Source organism: Taudactylus pleione, unplaced genomic scaffold, assembly GCF_031769625.1.
Source record: "Taudactylus pleione unplaced genomic scaffold, aTauple2 ptg000397bl, whole genome shotgun sequence".
Taxonomy (NCBI): Eukaryota; Metazoa; Chordata; class Amphibia; order Anura; family Myobatrachidae; genus Taudactylus; species Taudactylus pleione.
Window position 1 is genome coordinate 265,137 of NW_028284799.1, and position 27,843 is coordinate 292,979.

Here is a 27,843-nt window from a genome sequence, read left to right on the forward strand (position 1 = left end):
CCAGTGCTTTTAGTGTGTTTTGGGTCATTATCCTGTTGTGTGACCCTTGACCTGCGACATAGCTTTTTGACAGTATGTTTCACTTTAGAATGCCTTGATAGTCTTGAAATTTCATTGTGCCCTGCACAGATTCAAGGCACCTCTTGCCAGGCACAGCAAAGCAGCCCCAAAACATAACCGAGCCTCCTCCATGTATAAAAGTAGGTGCAGTGTTTTTCTCCTTCATCCACTAGGGGACACTGGAGTTCAAGACAGTGGGGTATAGACGGTGGTAGAGTAGAGCCTGGCACTTTAAATAATTTAGAAGTGTGACTGGCTCCTCCCCCTCTATGCCCCATCAGCCCCAGTTTTTAGAATGTGCCCGAGAGAGCCGGTCGCATACAGGCTGTCTCCAGCCTTTCTCATATAATTATATTTTAAGCTTTTATTACAAGCACTGAGGACAGGCAGGCTGCTTACTGTGGCAGTCTGCCTGCTACATGGGAGCCGCCGGGAGGGCACCACACGGCTACTGCAGTCTGTGTCCGGTGACCCTGAGGGGGGACTTTAAACAGAGTCATCGGACTCCATGAGGACCCGCCACAACTGAAACCGGTTCGTGTCCGGGTTTCCTCATTTGCCCCCCAGCCCAGCAACCCGGCCGCAGCAGTCCGTAAGTATATCCCACTACTCCTGACTAGCTGGAGTGGTGGGCCAAAACGCTGGGCTCAGGGACAGCGCACACTGCATGGCTGTCACACACGGCTCCTTCCCCCTGCCAGTGAAAGTGGTAGTGTCGGAGCTGCTGACTAGACCTGCCGCTGCACTCGACAGTCAGCGTCCGGGTCTCTGGCTTATTCCTAGCCATCCCCCTCCTATGAACGAGGGGATGGAGTCGGGCTCGTGCTCTAAGCCCTCATCTGAGAGCAGCGCGGTCTGCCGGTCCGTTAGCGCTGCTGCGCAGACATACTCTGCATTAGTCCCCCCGTGAAGGGACCTCAGAGGTACCTGGGAGGGCATCCTGCCGCGTCTAGAGCAGACAGCAGCAGCCCCCCCATTATTAAAATGGCGGCCGCACTCGGGGCAAAGCCTCCCAGCCCAACCAGCGGGACAGCCAGGTGTGAGTAAGATCACACAAATGACAGACGCCGCACCGCTGCTCACTAAATAGTGCTGCACAGGCGAGGTCCTGCCATCTGGTGTAATGGCCGGCTTCAGGAGGCCAGACGCGTCCCTCTACAGAGGCAGTGCAGCGCTGACAAGCAGCGCGATCCTTGGTAAGGAGTACCCGCGTAAAGAGGCTTCCCTTATTGAGGGGCCCAGCCTTATAAATGTGTCTGCTGATGACTCCCGTACCCTGCTCAGAAGGGCCGGGAGGAAGGTTGTCTTCCCTACATTACGCCCAGCCCACTCTTTCCTAGTAAGTGGGCAGAGGTGAGCCTTACAGTGCACGCGCGCGCGCACACACTGATAGCCGGGATTTTAGGGAAGGGCGCGTCATGCATAATAGCCGCGCCATCTGTACCACTGCCTGCCACTGGTTAAAGGTGCAGTGCAGACCAGCGCCTGAATGAGCGTGGCTGCCTCCTAACTCCTGTAATAGGGTTAAGTAGCGTGGGTATCCTACGCGACTCCCTCCTTCTCCCACGCTGGGAGTGCTGCTAGCACAAAAGTAGAGGTAGGAGTATAGTGCTAGCTACAAATAAGTATCAGCGCAGGGCTCGGATCTCTCCACGGCTCTTGCTGTGTGGAGTTTGTATGTTCTCCCGGTGCAGGCAGCACTGTCTTTGCTTAGGCTGGTCTTAAAAATTAGCAACGCTCCTCATCTAAATCTCAGGAGGAGATGCCGCGTCCCGCAGCTCCTGGCTGGGCTGAGCAGGCTTCCCTGTTAGCTATAACATAGGGCTAATAGCCTTACGTTATACCAGCACAATGCGGCTCCCCGATGCAGTGCTGTATGACCATCACACTCCTGTCACAGCAGGACAGCATCACCGCTTTATACTATCAAGGGGGCTAGCAGCGCTGTGCTGACTGGAGTGTAGCAGTTTGCACACGCACAGCGCGGTATTCATGAACAAACAGCGCCCCCTGTTTCCCTTTTAAGGACTGTAGTTACTACTGCACACAAGCATGATAGCTCAGTGCACTACCTGCAGCAGGGAGTGCTTTAGCGTGGGTCTCTTACGCCTACCACACTGGGTGTGCTTCAGCGCAAAAGGTAGGGGACGCCCTGTCCTTGTATGACAGGAGTTTAGTGCTAGCTACAGTGGATAGCTGGTTGCTAGCTGTATAGGAACTAGCCCAATTCCCTTTTGCACCATAACACCACGTTAGGCGGTTCTGAAAGAGGCCAGTTCAGTCGATGCATCACAGCTAGAAGCGAGGGGTTGACGCGACAGTCCCGCCAATGCAGCGCCGCTTGGCAGGCTTCCCTTCGTTCTATAACAAAGGGCGCCTAGCTTAATCTAATGGCTTGGTATCTTAGCCTGTGAAGTATCATAGCCTCATGGTGTACTAGCTCTACTGTTCTGGTGCTGCTGCCAGAACTTATGGTTATAGCATACCCTTCACCCAGGGTTAGCACATTTTGGCGTCCCATCCCCAGGCTTATGCCTCACATGGGCTCGCCTTAAAGAGGGGCAGTATCTTCCCATGCATATATGTGGCAGCACATATACTACATTATAGGCTGGTCTTAAAACCTTTCACCAGCTTTCTGTGCTTACCTTAGAAGGTATGCATATGTGCATCTATTTATTTCTCATGTGTTCCCTTCGGCAGCACATACAGGAAGAGGTTAGTAACGTGGCATTACTGCCTCACAGCACTGAGGTAGTCTTTTTGATTCCCACTTCGAAAAACGGGTTAATCTGGCGCTAAAATGGCTCACCTGCTAAGGCGAGTACACCTGTAACAGAAGGGTCCCAGGATCGAAACCAGTCTGGGACAGCACGCAGCTAACATATCCTGCCCCTGCGCAGTAGCAGAGTGACGGCCACACGCGGTACATGAGCAGTCCCCCTGCGTGGGGGTAAGCCACGTGTATGGTATGTATATGTGTGTGTGTGTGTGTATATATATATATAATATGTATATTGTATTTTATACTAGCCCTGCAGTAGAACATATACATGCTGGAGTGAATTTTGACCTTGGGCTCAGTTCCTTCCATGGCTTTAATTTTTTCTCATGTTGTAATTTTACAATATTATCGTCACCTACTAAATTTGTATGTAGGTATGCGTATGCATATGTGGATATCGCTTCTTATCCTTACCATAAGAGCAGGGGTAGGATCTGTTCTTATCAGTTTTATGTCTGATACCTAGCATATTGATAGAAGGCTGCGATTGGAGGCTGGACTCCTGATGCGGTACATGGTACAATAACTCCGCTTAACACGATCTTCCCTTACTGCCTCCTAGCAGCCATCTGCTCTTTTAATCAGTTGGCTCTACACTTTAGAATTTTCCTGGAGTGTGGGTGCATAGTTACAACATTGAGAACCAATTCTACTAGAATCTGTTGGCGTTATGGACCAAAGCACATCTCTGGGCTACTGCACATCTTTACATAGAAGTGTGACAGTCACTATGTTCCACTCAGGCGGCCTGGTGGGTTTCCTGTTCAGTAGCTGTTGATATTTTTATCATACTGACAGGTACCTGACTGGTATCTTCCTGGTTGTTTTCATGCTATGTTCAGGCCAGCAGTTACTACTACCTATGCACTTCCATCATGTTGGAAGTTGTCCGTTGTTTTCTCTTTAGCGTCAGGGTTTCAGTTGCTGGTTTATTCCTGTTCTCAGAATGGGTTGTACTGCGGTCTGACCCTCTGAAAGATATTGTAATCTCAATCTTCTCGAAGCCGCCTCGGCCTCATGCCCAGGGTGATCTCCACTCTTTGGAGTTTTCTATGGTCTCATCCTTCCGCTGGTTAATAACTTTGTAGTAGTTGGACTTTCAGAAGGGTTCAGGGCGACTGTGAGGCCTTGACTTTTACCTTATACTCTTTGTGAGGAGTCTGTGGACTCTCTGTTTTTGTAGATTGGTATCGTTATACTTCTATCTATATGAGTTATGTCCAGCAGTGCTGGTATTCTGCTATCTGCAAAATGTGGCAGCTTCCTGTTTCCGAATCTGGTACGGTTTCCTCGAGGTTTCTTCTCGGGTTACTGCCCTTCTCCTATGGATTCAGGTAGGAGTTCTCTGCTCCCAACAGTCTGGCTTGGTCTGTTTTCAGCTGTGTTTACAGTGTTCTGATGCTTCTCATCTGAGGGTGTTTTCTCCCTAGCCGCTTATTCCATTCGATTACTGTACGTTGTGGTATTCTGTGTCTGTTCCGCACGGAGTTCTGGTTGTCTCCTGGCTCATGACACTTGATTCTCAGCTCTTGCCTTCCGTTGAACCTCCGGTTCTATGCGGTCCCTGTTCGGGTGGCCGAAGGGTCGGCATGTTCTCCGCGCTTCCCACCCTGGAGGTTGGCTTTGGGACGTCCCCACTGTCTTGAACTCCAGTGTCCCCTAGTGGATGAAGGAGAAAACAGGATTTTGGTACTTACCGATAAATCCCTTTCTCCGATTCCACAGGGGACACTGGACGCCCGGCGCGGCGTACCTGCCTGTTGTGGGTCTTTATATAGTTGTGTGACTGCATGTGTTCCCTGCAGTGGTTTCCTCTGTTCTCCTTCAGTCGGTATTGTTCCGTTCTGTGGTCTTCTCCTTCTCCTCGTTTTCCTGTTGTCCTCCGTCTCCTCTCGGGCTCAGTTCTTAAACTGGGGCTGATGGGGCATAGAGGGGGAGGAGCCAGTCACACTTCTAAATTATTTAAAGTGCCAGGCTCTACTCTACCACTGTCTATACCCCACTGTCTTGAACTCCAGTGTCCCCTGTGGAATCGGAGAAAGGGATTTATCGGTAAGTACCAAAATCCTGTTTTTTCTTTGAAAACTTTATTTATATTTGTCTGTGAACATATAGAGCTGATGACTTGCCCAAAGCAGAAGTGTTGAGACTTCTGTCCAAAGGAGATTCTACCTGGAGCATTGTGGCATGTCACTATTGAAACATAGAATATGGCGGCAGATAAAATCATCTTGGTCCATCTATTCTGCCTTTTCTTAACCTTTATGGTAACCCAGGTTGGGGAAAAAAAAAAACTTTATTTGGTTTATCCAGGTTTTATTGCATTAATGTTGAAATCCTGCTTATTATATTAATAACCTTGAGCAACCATGTTTTAATGCTTTCTAACATCAACAATCCGAAGTTATTAGGATTTTTTTCTCTTATTAAAAGAGAGCCAGACTAAAGGTGCGTACACACTTGACGACTTGCAAACGACGCAATGGTGGTCCAGATTTCCTTTGAACTCCCGGACAAATAATCTAATGCATGCACACTGTGCAATCTTCCAGACGACCGAACGATATATCTTGCATCGTTTGGTGGTCAGATCGTTAATGATATGTTAACATATCGCCCGGTGGTGCGTACACACTGCGCAATTTGCGTGAAATCGTTAACGAGATTGTCAGACTGAGCCGCGGTAGGGGCGACCTGTGCGAGGGACGACGACGCTGGAGCACGCACAGTGCGTAAACACGTGACGATCTGAACCATATGTCCAATGCGTCGGAATTGGGCAAGTCGTTCAAAAAATCATCTAGTAAATACACCCCTTAAGGTGCGTACAAACTAAAGTGCAGGTTTTTAGCCCATAGCATCGAATCAGCTTCTAGAGTCTTATTGGTTGGAGTTGTTTACCCTTTAAGCTTGACAATGTTAGTTGTGGTTGTTTCCTGTCCCATAGGATTGTTAAGGGAGGAGTTTGTGAAGTCTTAGCTGACGCTAGGCAGATTTAGTACCTCTCTGATCTGGTTCATCTCCCTATTTCTCTGTTTGTGTGTATGAATTTACTGTTTTGGTTCACCTCACTCAAATTAAGACTACAAGCAACAACAATGTGGAATAATACCAGGGGGGGTTCCCTTTTAATAGGCTGTAGTCACAGCATAATAATATAAAAAAAATTGGTTTAAACCAGCCAACCCTGTGGTAACCTGAAACCCTATTTGATCATTAGTTCTCTGTAAGGATAGCCTTATGTCTATACCAAGCATGTTTAAATTGCTCTACTGTTTTAACATCTACCACCTTTTATGCAAGGCTTTTCCATTAATTCACTACCCTTTCTGTGAAGTGATTGTTCCTCAAATTTCCCCTAAGCCTACTTCCGCCCTAGTTTCAGTGCATGTTCTCGTGTTCTAGTACTTCTCTTCTGTTTAAGAATGTTTCCCTCCTGTATCTTGTTATAACCCTTGATTAATTTGAATGTTTATATAATGTACCACCTTTCCTTCTCTGCTCCAAACTATACATATTAAGATCTATTAGTCTTCCCTGGTAAGTTTTGTGATGTAGGCCATTCACCATTTTAGTTTCTTTTCTGTTTACAGTATCTAATGTATTTATATCCTTCTGGAGATATGGCCTCCAGAACTGAACAGTATGACCATTACAGTGGCATTATTACTTTTCTTCCTGCTACTGATTGCTCTCCCTGCGCATCCAAGCATCTGACTTGCCTTTCTCATTGCTTTGTTGCATTGCTTATCTGCCTTTAAGTCATCTGAAATAGTGATTCCTAGATCCCTTTCCTCCTCAGTAGTTTCCAATATATTGCCATTAATATTATATTGTGAGTCTCGAGTGCTTGATTTTGCATTTCTGGCATGAAACTGTAGTTGTCACGCTGTTAACCATTCCTTTAGTCAACCTAGATCATCAATCATTTGCTTTATCCCTCCTGGTGTCTACCCTGTTGCACACCTTTTATGTCACCTGCAAAATGGCATACATTCACCTCATTATTATCTGCAATGTCACCAATAAAGAAATTAAAAAGCACTGGTCCAAGTACAGATTCTTGGGGTATTCCACTGAGAACCTTTCCCTCTTTAGACTGCGCTCCATTTACTACAACACTGGGCAAGATGTAAGGAGCTCTGGGAAGTGATAAAGTGGAGAGTGATAAACGCCCAACCACTCAGCTCCTAACTGTCATGTTACAGGCTGTGTTTGAAAAATGACAGGAGCTGGCTGGTTGTTTATCACTCTCCACTTTATCACTTCCCAGAGCTTCATACATCTGCCCCTCTGTTTCCTATCCTGCAGTCAGGATCTTATCTATCCAAACATTTTAGAATCCAATCGCATGCTTTCGATTTTAATAAGATTTTTTTTTTACAGTAAATCCTTGCTGTTTGGATCCTGTCACGTTGCTGGATCTGAGAGATTCCACAACTTTCTTTTAGTGTTTCATTTATTTTCCATACTACTGATGTAAGACTTACTGGACAGTGGTTACTTGCCTCTTCCTAGCTTCCACTTTTGTGCAGTGGGACAACATTTGCTTTATTTCACTCCCCTGGAATTACTCCTGTAGCTAGTAACTGACTAATTCTGTTAATGGTGTTACCAGCACCACTTTAAGCTCTTTACATATCATTGGATGTAGAACTTTTGGCTCCAATGATGTATCCACTTTCAGCTTTGAGAGTTCTGTTAGGACCTTCTCCTTTGTAAATTTACATGTATCTGCCTTATTTTTATAAATGTTCTTGCAACTTAACTGTGGCCCTTCCCTCTCCTTCTGTATTGAATAGTGAGCAAAACTAAGATGATTTGATATTATCTTGTCTCCCTCAACAACTCTCCCTCTGGGCTCTATTTACTACAATCCACATATTGAATGCGGATTGTAGTGTGATATTACCGAGTGAATTCGCATTGCGAATTCAGGCAATATCACAGGGATTTACTATAAATCCCTTGCAGGGACAGAGCTTGTGACAAAGCTCTGTCCCTGTGGATCCCATCCGCACTCTAGTCGCGGTATTTTCGTAAAAAATACCGCGACTAAGAGCCCGCGCATGCGCTGACCCACCGTCGCCGCTACCCCCCACCGACGGTAAGCCCCCCCCGCAACCCCCCCCTCCCTTCATTACACTTACCTGCATCCTCCTGGCCTCCGGTGATCTTCTCCGGGCTTCCCGATCAGGTGATCTCCCATACTGCACTGGGACCCGATCACCTGATGACCGGGCCGCAGTGCACTATGGGAGACCAGCTGACCGGAGAGGAGCCATCACCGGAGGCCCGATCACCGGTCCCTGGATTCAGGTAAGTAAAAAAAAAATGTTTACTTTTTTTTTCTTCTTTTTTTACAGCAATTAGCTTGCGGTCTGTTTAGACCACACAGCTGATTACTGGTACCGGCTCCCGCCTCTGCTCTCCCCGTTAGAGCAGAGTGGGAGCCCGGTAACCGGGGGAGACCCTGGATAATGCCACCTCCAGGTGGCGTTATTATCACAGGTCTTTCCCCGGTATTTTTTTACAATTTATTTTTAGTAACTGTGGTCGGATCACATTTCCCATTACAATTATGGGAAATGCGATCTGCTTTACTAAAAATAACTGATACTAGGGGTTGGAGTAGAATTTTACTAATTCTACTCCAATTGCCCTGTAATAACTACAGGTGAAACTAAAATAATGTGAAAAGGGTGTGAAAACACCCTGTTTCACTTTATTTTAGTAAAAATAATGTTAATAAATAGAGCCCTCTGTCTTTAGTCGTCTTATTGCTCCTTTTGTTTTTCTCCTTTCACTTTATATACCTAAAAACGTTTTGCCGCCTTTACCTACTGACTGGGCCATTATCTCCTCAGCTTATGCCTTTCCACATCTGATTATCCTCTTAGCCTCCTTCTGTCTAACAAGATACACCTTTGTTCTCATTATTCTGAGTCTGCTGATATTTCCTAAAGGCCAGTTCCTTTTTTTGCATTAACAATGCTTACTGCCTTTTTTTTTTTTTTTTTTTTTTTTTATTGCTTTCACAATTCTTGATACTACTTTTGCAAATCATATACATTTTAGCACATTCCAGTCTGGCTTTTTAATGTTTATTTTATCCCTAAAGTGGAGACCTCCTGTGTCTTCTTGTGGCCATGTCCAGGGAGGTTGGCTACAATCCTGTGAAATTTTCTATCTTATTAATATTTGCAACTGTAGTCACAGGGACATCAAACTGCTCAGAAATGGTCTTATAGCTTTTGCCTTTAACATGCTTATCTATAATTTCTGATTTCCACAGACAAATCTCTCCTTTGCTTTCTCTGATCCATGTTCAGTGTGGTGTCAATAATAATACCAAACAGCAGAGTGATTAATTTTCTCCATTGAAATAGGCTGAACGACTGATAACAAGATTTAAGACCTATATGATTCTAATTCAAGAAAGCAAATATTTTTAAATATCACTATAATCCAATTATTATCTTTTCTAAGAGGTACCAACAAATATGTCCAGGCCATATTAGAATGTCTTTGGAGAATAAGCAATAAGCTCTCTATTTTTTGCTTTATTCCTTGACTTACCAAAGGCATGCAAGTATACATGAGAGCAATAGCTTTTAATGTCACCACTTTTCAAGAAGAATTCACAATCACTTGATGACCTGTGTAGGGAAGCCACCCAGGAGAGATCGTGCAGACAGCACAAAGCTGATTAGGGCTACTATATATGCATTCACCCTGCAAAATGGGCCCACATAGGAACCTTTCTAACCCTAAACTCCTCTACCCCCATACATGCATACAGCACGTGGTTGACTAGGGAATGCTTGTCTCTGATTTCTGGAAATATCACTGATGGTGGTCTGTACTAATTTTAAATGTATATGGATAGGGTGTAAGGTTGGAAGGGTGGAGGTGTATAGAAGTAAGTTAATGTGTTTGGAGAGAGCTTGGGTGGTAGATTATACTGTAGTGGAGCCAGATTAATGTGTGAATATACTGTTAAATATGATGTCTGATTTATTTGTTTAAAAAAAAAATGTTGACAATATTTTTTTTCTTTTTATAGCCCTGTAAAGTTCTCTCAAGGTGACTTCTGGGGACGGGGAACAGTTGCTGGAACCATAAACGCTCAAACACCAGCCGATTTCCGAATGGAAACAAGTAGTGTGGAACAAATGGATGTGACTGTAAGCGGAGAAGCCTCTGCACCATTACCAATCAGACAATCCAATTCTGGGCCATACAAAAAACAAGCCTACCCCTTTATCCCCAAACGGCCGGAACATCTACGCATGAATCTATGACCGTTTAGTATTACCTGATATATTTTGACTTGTACAGGTCTTGAAACCAAGGAACATAAAACCCAGCTTAAAACAAAGCAGAAGTATACATTTTGGAATCTTCTTTATATCTACCTGAAGGGGAAAATGAAATTTGTGGTCTTGGTCACTGCACAGGCCAGTTTGGAAAGACTAAGGAATGAACATTATTTTTCTTTAATTATAAATAATATTTCTATATATATATATATATATATATATATATATATATATATATATATATATTCTCAATCAGTGGTGCAAAAAAAAGCAGATCATGAAACTTCATTCTAATTAGTAAGTTCCAGCATATTCTTTCAATGTCAGAGTTGAAAGATAACAATATTTGCTCAAGGATTTAATTTCATTTCACAAGCTTACAAGTTGTGGTTTGTTTTTTTTTATCAAAATTAAATGAATCCAGTGTACGGGAGAATAAGGTGTCACTTTGCAATGACAAGAACTGTTAAATATTTCAAGTAAAGTGTAAATGATCTTGTCTTAATAGTTTGCACAGGACGATTTAAAGTGTAATAGATTTTCTTGAAACAAAACTCTGTTTGTGAATATCGATTACAAACTTCCCTTCCTATGCTAGAAAGGGCTAGTTTATCCCAGAAACCAATTGGCAGTCTTCCATTCTGCTTTAGGGAATATATGCATTTGGTGATTTCTAGATCAGTCTGATTATATGCATTCGTGCAACTATAATGTGCTACTTTTGCTGTTGAAATGTTTCAGCAGAAAAGATGAGTGTTAAAGGCCTTTATCTGAAACAAATCCAAGTCACATTTGTACTTTGACACTGGAGTGTTATACACTACCAGTAATGTATTTTATCTATTATCTCCCGTCTCTATCCCTTCAACAATAACTTTGATCTGGTTGACCTCCTTAGAAGAACTTTAAATGCTGGGACTTTCTGATTGTAAAAGTATTACATGGCCTTTCTACTCGTGTCTTCCATAGAGAGGGAATAATGTCCCTAGACCTAGGGAATGTTATCGCAATGCTGGTTATGTCTTGGATTCTGTATGATTGACTTATAGGTACAAAGAAATAAATAAAGGTAACATTACCTTAACTGCCTTAACAAAGCATTTTCGTGAACATCTCTGAGAGGGTCAATAAATTATTGTCCTTTTGTTTGTACACATTCACAAAATCAAATCAGTTTAATTGTTGTCCTACTCACCTGTTACCTGTCTTTTGTGTAAAATTTAAATTATTGCTGTGTATTAAACTAGATTATGGTAGCATTGCCGAAAGCAGCAACATAGACTTTTAATTTTCAAACCACAGCTAAGCAGTAGGAAAAAAAGCCATATACATTTTTATGTATTGATGTCATTATTTGAATAAATAAAACAACCATTTGGAGCAATTGACACTACAGCTTTTGCTCACTTGCAAATCCTACCATGTCCAACTTAGCCTGCCCATAACCAGTGTCACACTCAGGCCTAATAGGACCACAACATTGTAATTGATTCTTGAGCTGCAGTCATTATATAATTTCCCACTGAGTGTATTCAATACATAATGTACTGCAATATAGAGAGGCTTTTAGATTTTGTTAAGAGAGTGTAGCCAGGCTTGAGGTTTTACTGGGGGATGAAGAAGTAATTTTGTCTATAACTAGCCGGCATTATAAATGTAGATTGGCAACTGCTTGCGTGCCAAAGGTGGTACATCCATTGTACCCAAATACAGAAGTATATAAAGAGTGTAGACAGTCACAAACTGCCTTACAGAGTAAAGCAGAATTCTGGCACTAATGGGTTAAGCATTTTGTTTTTCACAGTCCCATAAAACATTTCTTCCTACACATTAGTGTAATTAGGAATTATGGGATTATGTAAATTTGACCCAATTCTAGTTCTCCCCCCCCTCTCCATAAGTGTTAATTGTAATTAAGGTATCCATTCTACATTGTACTACTAAAGAAAATTTAGGTATAAACCTTAAATTAGCAGTGTTTTGGAATTTGGCATAAAGCAGCCTTCTCATAATCGGCTATACGGTTATCATTTACTTATTAAAAAATAACCTTTTGATGCAGCACAGTAGTAAAATAATTCTCTACAACTCACAGAGAAGAATGTTGTATTCTGAAATGTTTTGCTTTAAAATAAAGATTGGTTTTCTTTTTGAAGGTTGTGAAGCATGCAATTTTATAGCTGAGGTTTTCAAATAATCAAACAATGCTTAAATTACTTTTTTCACAATTGTTTGCGATTTATACTTTTTTTTTTTTTTAATAAATTTTGTTTTTTTTGTGACTTTTTTTTAGGATTTCTTTTAAACTGTAAACATTAAAGTTTTATCTATTTTCTATAATAAATTCAATTTCACAGAAGGTTTGGGTGGGTGAATACCCATATTTCTTGAACTGAGTGGGAATCTTAAACTTGGTCATTTATCTAACAAACATGCTGTAGTTCATTGGTGTTGAAGTGTACTGTATATTGAAGCCATAAAAAAATGTCATTACATTTCGTATGGGGACAGTGGGCCTGATTCAGACCCGCTCGCGAGCACTGAGCGCTCGCAAGCAGGTCGATGGTGCTCTAGTGCGCATGCGCACGACGGAGGGAGCACCGTCGTGCACATGCGCGAGACCCGCATAGCGACGGCTTAGCCAAAGGGGGCGTGCTGTCGATGGTGAGTGACAGCACGCCCCCTTTGGTGGGCGTGCCGGGGGTGTTGCTGCCCAGACGGAGGCGTTCCCATGGGAACGCCTACCGTCTGGGGCCGGCCCAACTGACATCACTAGTGACGTCAGTGGGAGTGCTTTTGGCTCTGATAGAGCCTAAAGCACTCCTGGGCTTGCGGCAGCAAGACCCTACCGCAGGGTCTCGTCGCAAGTTTGATGGTCTTGACCATCTTTTTGGGCGCTCGCATAAGCTGTGGGTGGTCACCCACAGCTATGCGAGCGACCAGAAGGCCGCTTCAATTTTAGGTAGGAGGGCCCTGATTCAGAGCGAGCGCTCTTGTCAGAGTGTCCCGACTATGAATCAGGCCCAGTGTTTGCAATTTGAGAGAGAATTTTTAGGCCAGTCATGATTACTGATCATTGTTTCAGAAATGAATCTTGCTGTCCCCGATTTGCCCAACATCTAGTACCATATTGTTTTTGTACCCTGACAACATTATTAAATAAGGATTGTCCAATTGTTTGTCGTCCTCTCCCCCCCCCAAAAAAAAAAAAAACTACTATATATACATTGTAATATTATAAGAATGTTGTGTCTGTCTGTCCCAAGTTGGCGCCAAAACTACTGATCTGATTTTCATGAACTGTATAATTTTCTAGTGGACACTTAGAAATAATTTGCTCTTTGTTTCATCTCGATCTGTCAAGTTAAAGCTGGGCAATAAGAAAATAACTAATTTATTGACTTCAATGCAAGAGATTGGAGTGGCACCATGGGTGTGGCCATTAAGGGGTGGAGGGAGAGGTACTTTGGGCCTGTGTTCACTTGAATGGGATAGGCTACATAGCAGTATGTGCACAGAACACACAGTGACATTGGTGTACATGGTGGGTGAAGACGCTGCTGGTCACGTGGGCCACTCCCTCGATATATATATATATATATATTCACACATACACACACACACACACACACAGAAACGTGCACTACTTAAAAGTGCTGTACAATATTCTATAAACAAAGGTTAGTATAGAATAAATGAGGATTTGCAGAATCCCCTCATAGCTGATTAAAACAGCTTTTGATCTTTCCTTATAAGAAATCTTAGGGATTCAGTATGATATACAGTGATTCCCAACCACGGTCCTCAAGGCACACTAACAGTCCTGGTTTTAGTGATATCCATGCTTAAGCACAGATGGTTAATTCAAAATAACTACTAATACTAATTAAGTACTAATTAAATCAACTGTGCTCAACTATGGCTATACTTAAAACCTGGACTGTTAGTGTGCCTTGAGGACTGTGGTTGGGAACCCCTGCCCTAGCCTAAACCTAACCTCCCGGGGTGGTGCCTAACCCTAAGTCCCCCCGGGAACCATAAACCTAAACCCCACCCCGTGGCTCTCCGTGCCCTTCGCCCGGCTTACCTTTGATCGGTAAGTCGGGTGTTGGTCTCTCGGCGTAGGGAAAATGACAGGCGTCGGGATTTCGACACCTGTCATTTAGCCATTGCCGGGATTATACAGTCGGGAATCCGTCCATCGGCTTCCCGACTGTTTCCCAATCTTAGTATGCATTTGTTACTATATTTTCTATATTCACACATGATATTTAAATGAATCACATTGTTTTATTATGCATTCTAAGGGTGTTAATGAACATGTCTATTTGCTCTGATAGGTGGTAAGGGGTGAAAAAATGTTATTCAGAGGGCTAACAGATTTGGATGGACATTGCAATTTATTTGTAATAAGAAAGCACGCTGAAAATAATCTTAAGGCAAAAATGTAATTGGTCCCAAATAAGGGATTTCATTCCAAGTCTTCTGCCCTTCAGTTTGTATCATACTACATCCAATCTTCATGGAGGAGAAGGTGGCATCATGTCTATACCACAGAGCTGTAGCTTCTCTAGTTTGATCAAAAACGGTTTGATTACAGTCCTTAGGTTTTGGAAAACAATACTAATTTTGGACAGTAGGTTGTAGTACTCTAATGGGCATTGGAGCCCTGCAGACTTCCAAGTATTACAGTAGGGAAAATTTGTCTATTTTCTTCTTCAGGGTCCATAGTGTCCACAGAATCTACCTTGGGGGTATGTAGTTGGAGAGATCCATTGCACCAAACAGCTACAGCTTTGAAGCTCCCAGCATGCACTGGTCCTCCCTATATACCCCGCCTCCAGCCACAGGCAATCTGTTTTCTTCTTCGGGGTCTATAGGGTCCACAGAAATTACCTTGAGGGTATGTGGTTGGAGTGATCCAGGCACCAAACAGTTAACAAGCTCTCAGCTCCCAGGATGCACTGGGTCCTCCATATATATACCCCACCCCTAGCTACAGGTCGTTAGTTTTTTGTTTGGTGCGCAGGCGGCACCTCGCTGAACAGTGGGGCTGCTGCAAGCAGTCCCAAACAATTTTTTTTTTTTTTTTATGAGTAAGCAGCACTAGGCGTCCAGGTGGACACCCATGCTGCTGCTCCGTCTTACCCTCCCGGCGCCGCAACACCAGTGAGGGAACTGATGATTTCGGCGGGCATCAGAAATGAGCCCAGGACTGCAGCCACGAGCATCGGGGACGCAGGTAAAGTGATTCTATGTGGCGGGGAACCATATGGCAGTCCGTGCCTCTAGTGGTGGAGACCTGCCGGAGGACACTGTTGTGAGGAGCCAGGTAAACTGCCTCCCACACTAGGTCACCGGGATTTGAGGGATCCTGACAGCCAGTGGCCATGTCAGTGTGCCTGGTGGATCTATACAGCAAAGGGGAGGTACACTCTCCCTGGCAGCCCCTCCCCCAACGCTGGTCCAGTTTCGGGGTTTCCCGCGTCTAGGTTGCTCCGCCCAGCATCCCTGTATATGAGTTGGCCAGAGACCACTCAGGTGCTCTCGGTGGCTGTGTTCTCAGAAAGTTGGGTCTGTCTCCTTGTATGCCTCTCCCTAGGTCAGTGTTTGCTAACCTTGACACTCCAGCTGTTGTGGAACTATATATCCCAGCATGCCCTGCCACAGTTTTAGCATGCCCTAATAGCAAAACTGTAGCAGTGCATGCTGGGTTATGTAGTTCCATAACAGCTGGAGTGTCAAGGTTAGCCAACACTGCCCTAGGTGATCAGGCTATACAGAGCTCGATATCCTACTAGGGGTAGTTGACTGAAAGAGCTTACTGTGTGTGTGTATGGTGTGTGTATGTATATATATATATATATATATATATACATATACACACACACACACACACACACACACATATATATAATTTATATGGTATATATATATATATATCATTTGCATTGCATGTGACTTGTGAAATCTGTTGTGTTTTATACTGCCCTTTTTGTTCCTGAAAAACTCAGTTACAGTGCCTTGCAAAGTATTCACCCCCCTTGGCTTTTTACCTTTTTTTGTTACATTACAAGCTGTAAATTATTTATTTTTTAATCTGCATTTTATGTGATGGATCTGCACAAATAGTCTAATTTGGTGAAGTTAAATGAGAAATATATACCGGTATATATGTGTGTGTGTGTGTGTGTATATATATATATATATATATATATATATAATATGACTTTATAAAAAAAAATCTGAAAATTGGCATGTGTATATGTAATCACCCCCTTTGCCAGGAAGCCCCTCAAAAGTTCTGGTGCAACCAATTACCTGCAACAGTCACATAATTAGTGAAATGAAGTCCACCTGTGAAATTTAAGTGTCACATGATCTGTCAGTATAAACACCTTTTCTGAAGGGCCCCAGAGGCTGCAACACCACTAGGCAAGAGGCATCACCATGAAGGAGCTCTCCAAACAAGTCGGAGACAAAGTTGTTAAGAAGTACAATTCTGGGTTGGGTTATAAAAAAATATCCAAATCTTTGATTATCCCCTGGAGCACCATCAAATCCATAAACATCAAATGGAAAGAACATGGTACCACAACAAACCTGCCAAGCGAGGGCTGCCCACCAAAACTCACAGACCGTTCAAGGAGGGCATTAATCAGAGAGGCAGCACAGAAACGAAAGGTAACCCTGAAGGAGCTACAGAGTTCCACAGCAGAGACTGGTGTCTCTGTGCATGTGACAACAAAAAGCCGTACACTTCATAGAGCTGGGCTTTATGGAAGAGTGGCCAGAGACTTTAGGGGGGTGAATAGTTATGCACACTGAAGTTTTCTGTTATGTTGTCCTAAATGTTGTTTGTTTCACAATATAAAAAAAACACAACTTCACAGTTGTAGGCATGTTCTGTGAAGGAAATGATGCACACCTTCAAACAATCCATTTTAATTCCAGGTTGTGAGGCAACAAAACATGAAAACTGCAAAAAGAGGTGAATAGTTTTGCAAGGCACTGTATATATAATTGCTGCTTCTCAGCATAAGTCATCTGCTATAGGTGTGTGGGTTATTTTGGGTGTGAAACATTGTCACATTGTATAAGTACTTTGCATAGCAATAGTGATATTGTTATGTCTAAAGAAACTTAGAAACAGGTGGCTGAAGCCCCTGTGCTGGTGTCATGGCCTGTAAAGCGGGGTTTTCCCCTCAAGATTTCATACAAGATGGATTATGTGATCACTGTTTTAAGGAGTCACCACATCAGTCAAACCTACCAGCTCCTGGGCAGGAACCCCCTTGGGCTTCCTTTTCTCAGATCATGGCGCAGGTTGCAGACCGGTTGGCGGCCCCTAGGCTGGCTCCAACTATGGGGTACCCTCAGAGGCTACAACCTACTATGTTTATGCCCCCTATGCATCTGTCCTGGATGGACGTTTATGCCCACTCAGGTCAGAGTATGGCTTCCTCCTCTGCTGCCTTTCAGCAACCACTGCAAGTTACAGCCTAAAGCCAGAAGGCGGTCGGCCTCATCCTGTAATTTCGTCCAGCCTGCTGACTCGCTCCTCTCAGGAATCTCTCTCAGGAGAGGAGGACCATTTTCCAGCAGCGGACATCCTCTAGATGCTGATGGTAGACCAGCCTTTCGACTTCTAGACCTAGGCAGTCATCCTTTCGTCCACAAGGAAAACAAAAGGTCAGTCTTCTAGAACCAGTTCTCGCAGGAAACCGCAATCTAAGAAACCCTGGCCAAACAGACGTCTGGCTTCCACGTCCGAGGATAAACCCGTGGCCCGATGGGGAGGTCCTCCCACTGGGGGATCCCAGGGTAGAAGACCGACTTCTTTAGTTTTCGAACACCTGGCAGCTCACAACAGACACCAGGGTTCGGGAGGTGGTCTCTCAAGTATGCCCCTACCTTCTGGAGAAGTCCCCCACAAATGTTTTTTTTGCACAACTCCTGCAGCAGAGTCTGCGAAAGCCTTGGCCCTCCCGCAGGCCATTCATTTTCTGCTGGTTTCAGGGGTAATAATCCGGGTTCCAGTGAATAAACTAGGAAAGGGTTATTATTCCAACCTGTTATTGGTCCAAAAACCCAATGGGTCTCACCGGCCTATTCTGAATCTAAAGTGTCTCAATAGATTTATCCGAGTAAATTGTGCTGGCAATGGAACAAGGTGATTTTATGGTGTCTTTGGACATTCAGGATGCATATCTTCATGTGCCAATTACACTGTCCCATCAACGATTTCTGAGGTTTGCAGTGCTGCAGAAACCTTTCCAATTTCAGGCGCTGCGTTTTGGGTTGTCAACAGCCCCTTGGGTGTTTACCAAAATCATGGCAGTAATGACGGCCTGCCTTAGGCGCCAGGGAGTCAGAATGCTGCCATACCTGGATGATCTGATATTGGCACAGTCTACACAGGTGTTGCAGCATCATCATCTTAGACTGACAATTGCCTGTTTACACAGACACAGGTGGATCATAAATTGGAAGAAGTCGTCGCTTCTCCTAGTACAACAGATGGCACAAATTTTTCAGGCACGCTTAGATTCTCTGGCACAGGATATATCTGGCAGAAGACAAGATTGCGGCCCTTCAGTTGTGGATACGCAGGTTTCTCCACAACCAGTCAGTATCTATTCACTAAGCAATGCAGGTTCTTGGTTCCATGGTGTCCACCTTCGACATGGTGGAATATGCTTTGTTCCACTCCAGACGATTGCAACGGTTAATCCTCTCACATTGGAACGGTTAGTATTACTCAAACTCGCAGACGATCCGCCTCTCTCCAGAAGTATGACTGTCCCTGTCATGGTGGTCTCAACAGGGGTCGCCCATTCTGGATTCCAGATTGGGTGCTCATCACTACCAATGCCAGCCTCCACGGATGGGGTGCAGTGACAGGTCAACAAACATTCCAGGGAAAGTGGATGACCAGGAAGAGTCTCCTGTCCATAAACGTCCTGGAACTGCTCACAGTATTCAGAGTGCTAGTTCAGGCACAGGAGGTACTAAAGGGCAGGCCTGTCCAGGTACAGTCTGGCAACACCACCGCAGTAGCCTACCTCAATCATCAGGGAGGCACGTGGAGTCAGGTTGCCATGGCGCAAGTGTCAAACATTCTGGCCTGCGCAGTATGTCATCTGCCAGTGATTTCGGCATTATACCAGGAGTCCTCAGTTGGGAAGCGGACGCCCTAAGGCGGCAGGATGTACATGCCGGAGAGTGGGCTCTTCATCCACAGGTATTTCAGAGCCTAGTGGACAGATGGGGTCTTCCAGAGGTAGACCTCATGGTCTCAGGCCACAACCACAGGGTCCCCAGGTACGGGTCCAGAACCAGGGATCCCGCAGCCAAATTTGCTGATGCTCTAGCAGTGAAGTGGAACTTCAGACTGGAGTATCTGTTTCCTCCGTTATCCCTTCCAAGGGTCAGCAGGAAATTTAAAGAGGGGGGCAGGACAGTAATACTGATAGCCCCTGCTTGGCCCAGACACCATTGGTTCACTGACCTCCAGAGTCTCTACATAGACACTCCATGGTCTCTTCCTCTAAGGCCGGACCTGTTAATACAGGGTCCCTGCCTGTATCCGGACCTTAATAGTCTGTCTTTAACGGCGTGGCTCTTGAAACTTCCGTTTTGAGGGCCAAAGGTTTTTCCACTTCTGTAATTCAGACAATACTTAGGGCATGGAAACCTTACTCTGCCCACACTTATTACAGAATTTGGCACTCGTATTTTCAGTGGTGTGAACATAGAAAATATGATCCTGAAGTGTTTAGGGTCTCTCGAATGCTGTCTTTTCTTCAGGCTGGATTAGACCGGGGTCTTCGTCTGGCCACCCTGAGGGTTCAGGCATCTGCACTGGCAGTTTGGTTTCAGTGACGGACCGTCACGTTTCTTTCCTGTTATGGATTCCCGCCTCTGGGTTGCTACTTATGACCATATCATGTGTGAGCCACTCGCAGTTCACAGTTGTGCGTACTGCTGCAGGCTGGTTGTCTCAGAGGTCTGGTCTGTCTCCCTGTATACCTCTACTCTGGGTCTGGTATATAGCGCTCTATAGCCTGCCAATACCCTGGGCTGGTCAGTTGATTCAGAGTCAATTTGCATTAGCAAATGTTTGTATTTATGCATTGTAAGTGACTTTCATGCTAGCTGCTGTATGTATATTGTTTTTTGTTTTTCAAACTGTCAGTTATATCTACCACTGTTTCTCATCCCTCTGAAAAGGTGTGTGGGTTTTTTCATTTGTGAAGTGAGCCACATTGCATTTATACTGTACACCTTATACCGATCACACATTGGTCATGTTGTCGAAGCTAGATAATTGGCTGAGACCAGATCAGCTTAAAATTAGATCGTAAAGACGCCATCTTGCGACTGGCCGCAAGACACCATTTTGCTAATGGCCGCCCAAGCGCCATTTTAGGTAAACTCACACTTAAGTACATATGGCGATATTACTATTAGCATCATGCGATTGCATCTTTCACCATTTCTCATACACACATTAATACGCACAATTGCGCTGTTAACTAGTTGCATATTAGCGAATGCATAAGATCCTGTATGAAAACGCTGTTTATTAGCTTCATGCGCACGCATCTGCCCCAAGTTAACTAGTGTCTTTATATCAAACCCCAAATACTTACACAGTACATATTCACATAAAAAGTCTCATAAGCTTTAAAGTATAAGATTCAAGTTTGTTCATTTATTATAATTGCTGAGAAATAAAGGTTATTTGGTAGCTAAGGCTTAATACATGATAAGTAAGTCATGTTTGATATTATACTGATCTGCACTCTTTCAACAGCATTTTGATATCATCAGTGTGAAGATCGCAACATGCATTCTCAACTTATGGACAGCAGAGACTTAAATCACCGAAATGTACATTATATGACCAACTGTTAGGCTGTGCATGAACAGGAAACCAGAGACAACCAGTTGTTAGAGGATGGACTGTGTCTATTTGAATCAACCTGTTAAATGCTCTGCAACAGATGCATCCTCCTGGGAACCAATGGCATCAGCGACAAGCTTCTCTATTGTGTTGTCTGTTTCTGTGAGAGTATAAACGTGTGTTGTGACCCCAGTCTGAGTCTTCTTGCTGAATGCTGATTGACGGGGGTTTCTTGCTGATGCCTACATCTGGTCCAGAAGCGCTGTGTATGTATAACTGTACTTGGGTCTGTATAATTCTTTGCGCTTAATTATACTTAGATCATAGCATGTAACTGACTGTACTTTTACTTGAAATATCACTTTGTGCTTTGAAACCACAGGTAAAAGGTCTGGAGTCTTTATTTACTATATGACTGCGTACGCAAAATAGCGTCATCCTTAGAGGTTTATAGGCAGGATATTAGAAGGTATAGGCAGGAGTGTATAGAGGTTCTAATTCAATATCCTTAGTTGGGGGCTCATAGTGAAGTCACTTATCTACTCACACGATACATACAGTTATCGATATCTCACCAAAGGGTGGAGTGGCCACATGCAGGGTTTACCTGCAACTGCTCGGTGCTGAGAAATCGCTACCCGTTTTCGTGTGAGCCAGGGTTGCTGACTAGAATCCAGGGACAAGAGAGGAAAAAGTTTGTTTCCTTTGTTGATAGAACCTTATGTTTAGAGGGGTGCCGCAGTATTGAGCACGCGGCTGAGTCGCAGTTTTGCACACAGTCAAGACGCACTTTTGTGTACACAGCTAAAGGTTGTCATACGGTTGTGTGGTAGTCGCATTATTGTATATGCGACTGGTCGCACAATAGTGTATACGTACTTCCGGTTGTGCTGCCACGTGTTTAAACAAAGCCGTTGAGGTTTACATTCTTTTCAATTGTTGTCAATATCTGGGTTAACGTGTATTTTCTTGTGCAGGCAAAAAGTGTGTAACGGTGAGTATTTGTTGGTAGGGGTAACTTGTTCCCTAAAGTTAGAGGTACCGTATGACCTTTAAGGGCTAAGTGCTAGCCGCTCGGTAAGCAGCTTACCGTTCTATACACAGTAGCAGGTGTACATGTTGTCTTTGTTGTAGAGAGGTGCGTGAAAGTAGCAAACTTAAACTTCCATAGGTGTGGAAGTTGCCTTCTTAAATCTTATCCGGGTGTGTGGAAGTTGCCTTCTTAAATCTTATCCGGGTGTGTGGAGTAACCTTCTTCAAATCTTCACAGGTGTGTGGGCGCTGCCGTTTAAATCATCCACAGGTAAGTGAAAGTATCTTGACTGTCTTTCACCAGTTGAAATCTTTATTGAAAAAGAGGGAGTTGTCTCAGAATGGGAGCCATGCAAACAATAGAGATGTTAGACAATGATGTGCTGCTAATGGAAGCGCCGTTTGGATCGGCCCATCGTATTATGCATACTAAGTACGGTACTTATGCAATAAGGTATTGTGATGTATGGTTTAAAATGACAATGAAGAGTGTTAGACCGTTTCCCAGAATTGGTAGTTTTGATAAAGATGTATTAGATAATGTCCGGGATCACATCAGTCTGATGCGCTCCCGAGAGAAAAAGGTCAAATATTATGAATGTTTAAAGTTGTGGCAGCATGAAGGGGATGCGTGGCTTAAAAATGCGCAAGCGACGCAAACTAGCGTTGCGAGCGCATTGCCAGAGAATACATCCGCTAAATTGCAATGCGGGCGAGCCGCAAAATGGCACGCACGTGCAGCAACTTAGCATTGTGGAAAGTATTGCCAGCAGTTCACGCGCACCACCTCCACCTTATGTGGATGGAGGTGCAAGTACAGTTATCAAAAATACCCATAAAAATGTAACAAGCAATTTGTACCCTCTCTTAAGCAACCATAAAGAAAATGTTCATGATGTGGATGATGAGCCTATTGTAATGTCTGCCATTTCCCATGCTGTGCAGATGATAGATGCTGCACCACAACAATCACGAGTGGTGCCACCATCTCCATCGGTAACAGTAAGGGAAGTGCTAGCCCCCTCTGCACCCGTAGAAGAAGTCGTTAATACCCTACGTAGCAGCAGCAGATTAAACCCTCAGCCAGGTAACAAGGTCAAAGGTAGCAGCGCTACCGGTCTGCATCCCATTCGGACAATAACTGTTCTGAATGGAAATGCAGATGCGAACGGTATAGTGCCCACGAGGGAAGTGGTAATGCATTGTCCTTGGACAAGAGCAGAACTGTGGGCCTGATTTAGAGCCGCTCATAGGCGGCCGCTCGTTTGCTCTGAGTGATGTTTGCACATCTGCGCATGCGTATGGGTCGTAATGCACATGCGCCAACCAGTCATTGCGGTCGGAAATCGAGCGCTCTCAAAATAGCGAGTGCCTGCTAATTTGAGTGACATATTGAGGCGTTTGTGGGTGGTAACAGGGGAAGGTGCTTGAAAACGGGGAGTGGTGATCCGAACGCAGGCGTACCAAACGGTCAAAATGGGTGTTTTAAGGGTGTGCATAATTAACAAAGCAGCGTCATCGACCACGTCACTTGGTTGTTTCTTAGCCTGAACTGTTCGCATGATTGCGGTAGGAAAATCCTACCACAAGCACTGCGAGCAGTTCAGATGCCTTTCGATGTGCTCGATTAATCAAATAAATAGCGGATATGACGTAGGATGCGAGCAGCCAGGGGGCGTCTTTACAAAATAGCGAGCGCATGTTTCGTTCGTTCGCTCGCTCAGACATAGAGGCGTCAACAGACCGCAAAGAGCGAGCGCTCAGTTTAAATAGCCGGCCCCTTTTTCTGAACGAGCGAGCGCAAATAGCGTCCGGTTCTGAATCGGGCCCTGAAATCCATCATAAATGATTTCCCTGTTCCCAAAAAGGAACTAGCCAAATGTCAGAGATTTTTGAGGAATTTGGGTAGTTCTCATGAGCCAACTACTAAAGATTGGCGTGTGGTGTTAAGGGCCTGTCTACCACGCAATACCGACGTGACAGAATTAATCACTGATTGCGTATTGGATGGTGACGTTCCCTTAACAGACCAAGTAAACCAAGGTAACATTTCCCGCATTGTAACTCAATTGGGTATATATTTTCCGATAGCAGTTAACTGGAACAAAATTTTCACTATAAAGCAAAAGGAGAGTGAATCTGCAGAAGATTATTGTGACCGGGCTCTGCAGGCTATCACCCAGTACACTGGGATAGAAGATATTAAAGATGGACGGTCTTAAAGAAAACTTAAAGACTCAGGTTCAGACCTCACAACCTGGCTGGAGGGCAGTCACAATAGATACCCTCATAGAATTTGCCATAGAACATGATAAAAACATCTCAAAGAAGAGACAGACCCAGAGCAAAAAACTAATGGCTGTCAGTTTCCAGGCTCTGGAATGAATGATGGTAACATCACAGCCAGCAGACACACTAGCATCTACACACACACTTACACCTGAAGTTATATGCCCTCACTAATCCCACGCAACAGCAAACACAGCTCTATTCTACTAATCCTACACATCCACAGTTCCCATACTACTCACAAACTTCATACCCCCCACAATACCCTTATCCTCCATATCCCTACCCATATCCATCACCTTTTCCCCCTGCTCAAACCTCACAACAACCCGTGCCTTCATCCAATCCACAAACATGTTTTAATTGTAACCAGAAAGGACATTTAATTAGAAACTGCAGAGTAAAAAGGGTAGGACCCTCAATTCAGGGAAAACCTGCATATCCCCATAACGGATATGCACAGAGGCCAGCAAATATCCAGCAAGCACCTGTCGAAGCTGGACAATTGGCTGAGACAATATCAGTTTAAAATTGAATCGCGGCGACGCCATCTTGCGACTGGCCGCAGGATGCCATCTTGGAAATGAGATTGCAAGACGCCATTTTGCGAATGGCCACCCAAGCGCCATTTTAGATAAACTCACATTTAAGTACATATGGCAATATTACTATTAAGCACCCTGCGATTACATCTTTCCTCATTTCCCATACACACAGTAATACGCACAATTTGCGTTGTTAACTAGTCGCATATTAGCGACTGCATAAATTCCTATATGAAAACACCGTTTAGTAGCTAAATGCGCACGCACCCACACCAAGTTAACTAGCGTCTTTATATCAAACCCCGCATACTCGCACATTACATATTCACATACAAGGTTTCATAAGCTTTAAGGTATAAGATTTAAGTTGTTCATTTAGTATAAATGCTATGAAATAAAGATTGTTTGATAACTAAGGTTTTATACATGCTAAGTAAGCCGTGTTTGGTTTTGTACTGATGCGTACTCTTTCCACAGAATAACGGTACTATCGGTGGGGAGATCGCATCATGCATTCTAGAGTTATGGACCGCAGAGACTTCAAGCAACAAAATGTATATGATGTAAATAACTGTTAGGATGTTGCATGTGGCGGGAGGGCAGAGACCCCCAGTTGTTAGAGGCTGGGTGAGTCTATTTGAACCAGCCTGTTAAATGCTCTGTAACAGATGCTTCCTCCCTGGGAACCAATGACATCAGCAACAAACTTCTCTATTGTCCGGTCTATTCTTGGGGGGTATAAATATGTGTGTTCAAACACTGGGTCTTTAGTCTTCGTGCTGAATGCTGATAGACGAGGGGTTTCTTGCTGATGCCTAACATCTGGTAAGGAAGCGCTGCGTATGTATACTGTACTTGGGTCTGTATAATTCCTTTGCGCCGAATTGTGTCTGGATCAATAGCATGCAACTGACTGTACTTTTACTTGAATAATACTTGTGCTTTGGAACCACAGATTCCAGGTCTTAAATCTTTATTTACTGTATGACTGCGTATGCAAATTAGCGTCATCTTTAGAAGGTATAGGCAGGATATTAGAAGGTATAGGAAGGAGTGTATAGAGGTTCTAATCCAGTATCGTTAGTTGGGGGCTCGTAGTGAAGTCACTTACCTGCTCACAAGGTACATACGTCTATCGATATTTCAGCAACGGGTGGAGTGGCCATATGCAGGGTTTACCTGCAACCGCTTTGTGCTGAAAGATCGTTATCCGTCTCCATGTGAATCAAGGAAGCTGACTAGAATACAGGGACAAGAGAGGAAAAAGTTTGTTTTCCTCTGTTGATGGAACCTTACGTTTAAAGGTGTGCCGCAGTACTGAGTACGCGGCTGAGTCGCAGGTTTGCGCACAGCAAAGACGCACTTTTGTGTACGCAGCTAAAGGTTGTCATACGGTTGTGTGGTAGTCGCATTATTGTGTATGCGACTGGTCACACAATAGCGTATACGTACTTCCGGTTGTGCTCCAACGTGTTTTAGATAAAGCCGTTGAGGTTTACATTTTTAAATTATTAGCAATAACTGGGTTAACGTGTATTTTTCTGCGCAGGAAAAAGTGTGTAACAGTGAGTGTTTGTTGGTAGGGGTAGCTTGTTCCCTACAGTTAAAGGTACCATATGACCTTTAAGGGCTAAGTGCTAGTCGCTCTGTAAACAGCTTTACCATTCTATACACAGTAACGGGTGTACATGTTGTCTTTGTTGTAGAGAGGTGCGTGGAAGTGGCCGACATACAAACTTCCATAGGTGTGGAAGTTGCCTTACTAAATCTTATCCGGGTGTGGAAGTTGCCTTTTTCAAATCTTATCCAGGTGTGTGGGCGCCGCTGACTTAAATCATCCACAGGTAAGTGAAAGTATCTTGATTGTCTTTCACCAGTTTAAATCTTCATTGAAAAGCGTAGGATTTTGTCTCAGAATGGGAGCCGCGCAAACAGTAGAGATGTTAGACAATGATGTGCTGCTAATGGAGGCGCCGATCAGATCGGCTCGTCGTATTATGCATACTAAGTACGGTACTTATGCAATAAGGTTTTGTGATGTATGTTTAAAATGACGATGAAGAGTGTTAGACCGTTTCCCAGACTTGGTAGTTTTGATAAAAATGTATTAGATAATGTCCGGGATCACGTCAGTCTGATGCGCTCCCGAGAGAAAAAGGTTAAATATTATGAATGTTTAGAACTGTAGCAGCATGAAGGGGATGCGTGGCTTAAAAATGTGCAAACTAGCATTGCGAGCACATTGCCAGAGAATACATCCGCAACGCTAAATTGCAATACGGGCGAGCCACAAAATGGTGCACACGTGTGGCAAGGTAGCGTTGTGGAGAGTATTGCCAGCAGTTCACGTTCACCTCCCCCACCTTATGTGGATGGAGGTGCAAGTACAGTTACCAAAAATACTCATAAAAATGTAACAAGCAATTTGTACCCTCTCTTAAAATACCATAAAGAAAATGTTTATGATGTGGATGATGAGCCTATTGTAATGTCTCCCATTTCCCATGCTGTGCAGATGATAGATGCTGCATCACCACAATCACGAGTGGTGCCGCCATCTCCATCGGTAACAGCAAGGGAAGTGTTAACACCCTCTGCACCTGTAGTTATTCATACCATACGTAGCAGCAGCAGACTAAACCCCCAGCCAGGTAACCAGGTCAAAGGTAGCAGCGCTGCCGGTCTGCATCCCATTCGGACAATAACCGTTCCAAATGGAAATGCAGATGCGAACGGTATAATGCCCACAAGGGAAGTAGTAATGCATTGTCCTTGGACAAGAGTAGAACTAAATTCCATCATAAATGATTTCCCCGATCCCAAAAAGGAACTAGCCAAATGTCAAAGATTTTTGAGAAATTTGGGTAGTTCACATAAGCCCACTAATAAAGATTGGCGTGT

General features: G+C 44.1%; 1 protein-coding gene across 1 annotated transcript in view; it reads left to right on the plus strand.

Moving 5' to 3' along the window:
- LOC148506703 (ribosomal protein S6 kinase beta-1) overlaps positions 1-12,322 on the plus strand; it is an 81,370-nt gene extending 69,048 nt beyond the window's left edge. The window contains exon 15 of the mRNA XM_088446343.1: positions 9,912-12,322. Within this exon, the coding sequence (XP_088302469.1) occupies positions 9,912-10,149 (238 nt within the window). The 3' untranslated portion in view covers positions 10,150-12,322. The remainder of the gene's footprint in view (positions 1-9,911) is intronic.
- Positions 12,323-27,843: the final 15,521 nt, after the last annotated feature.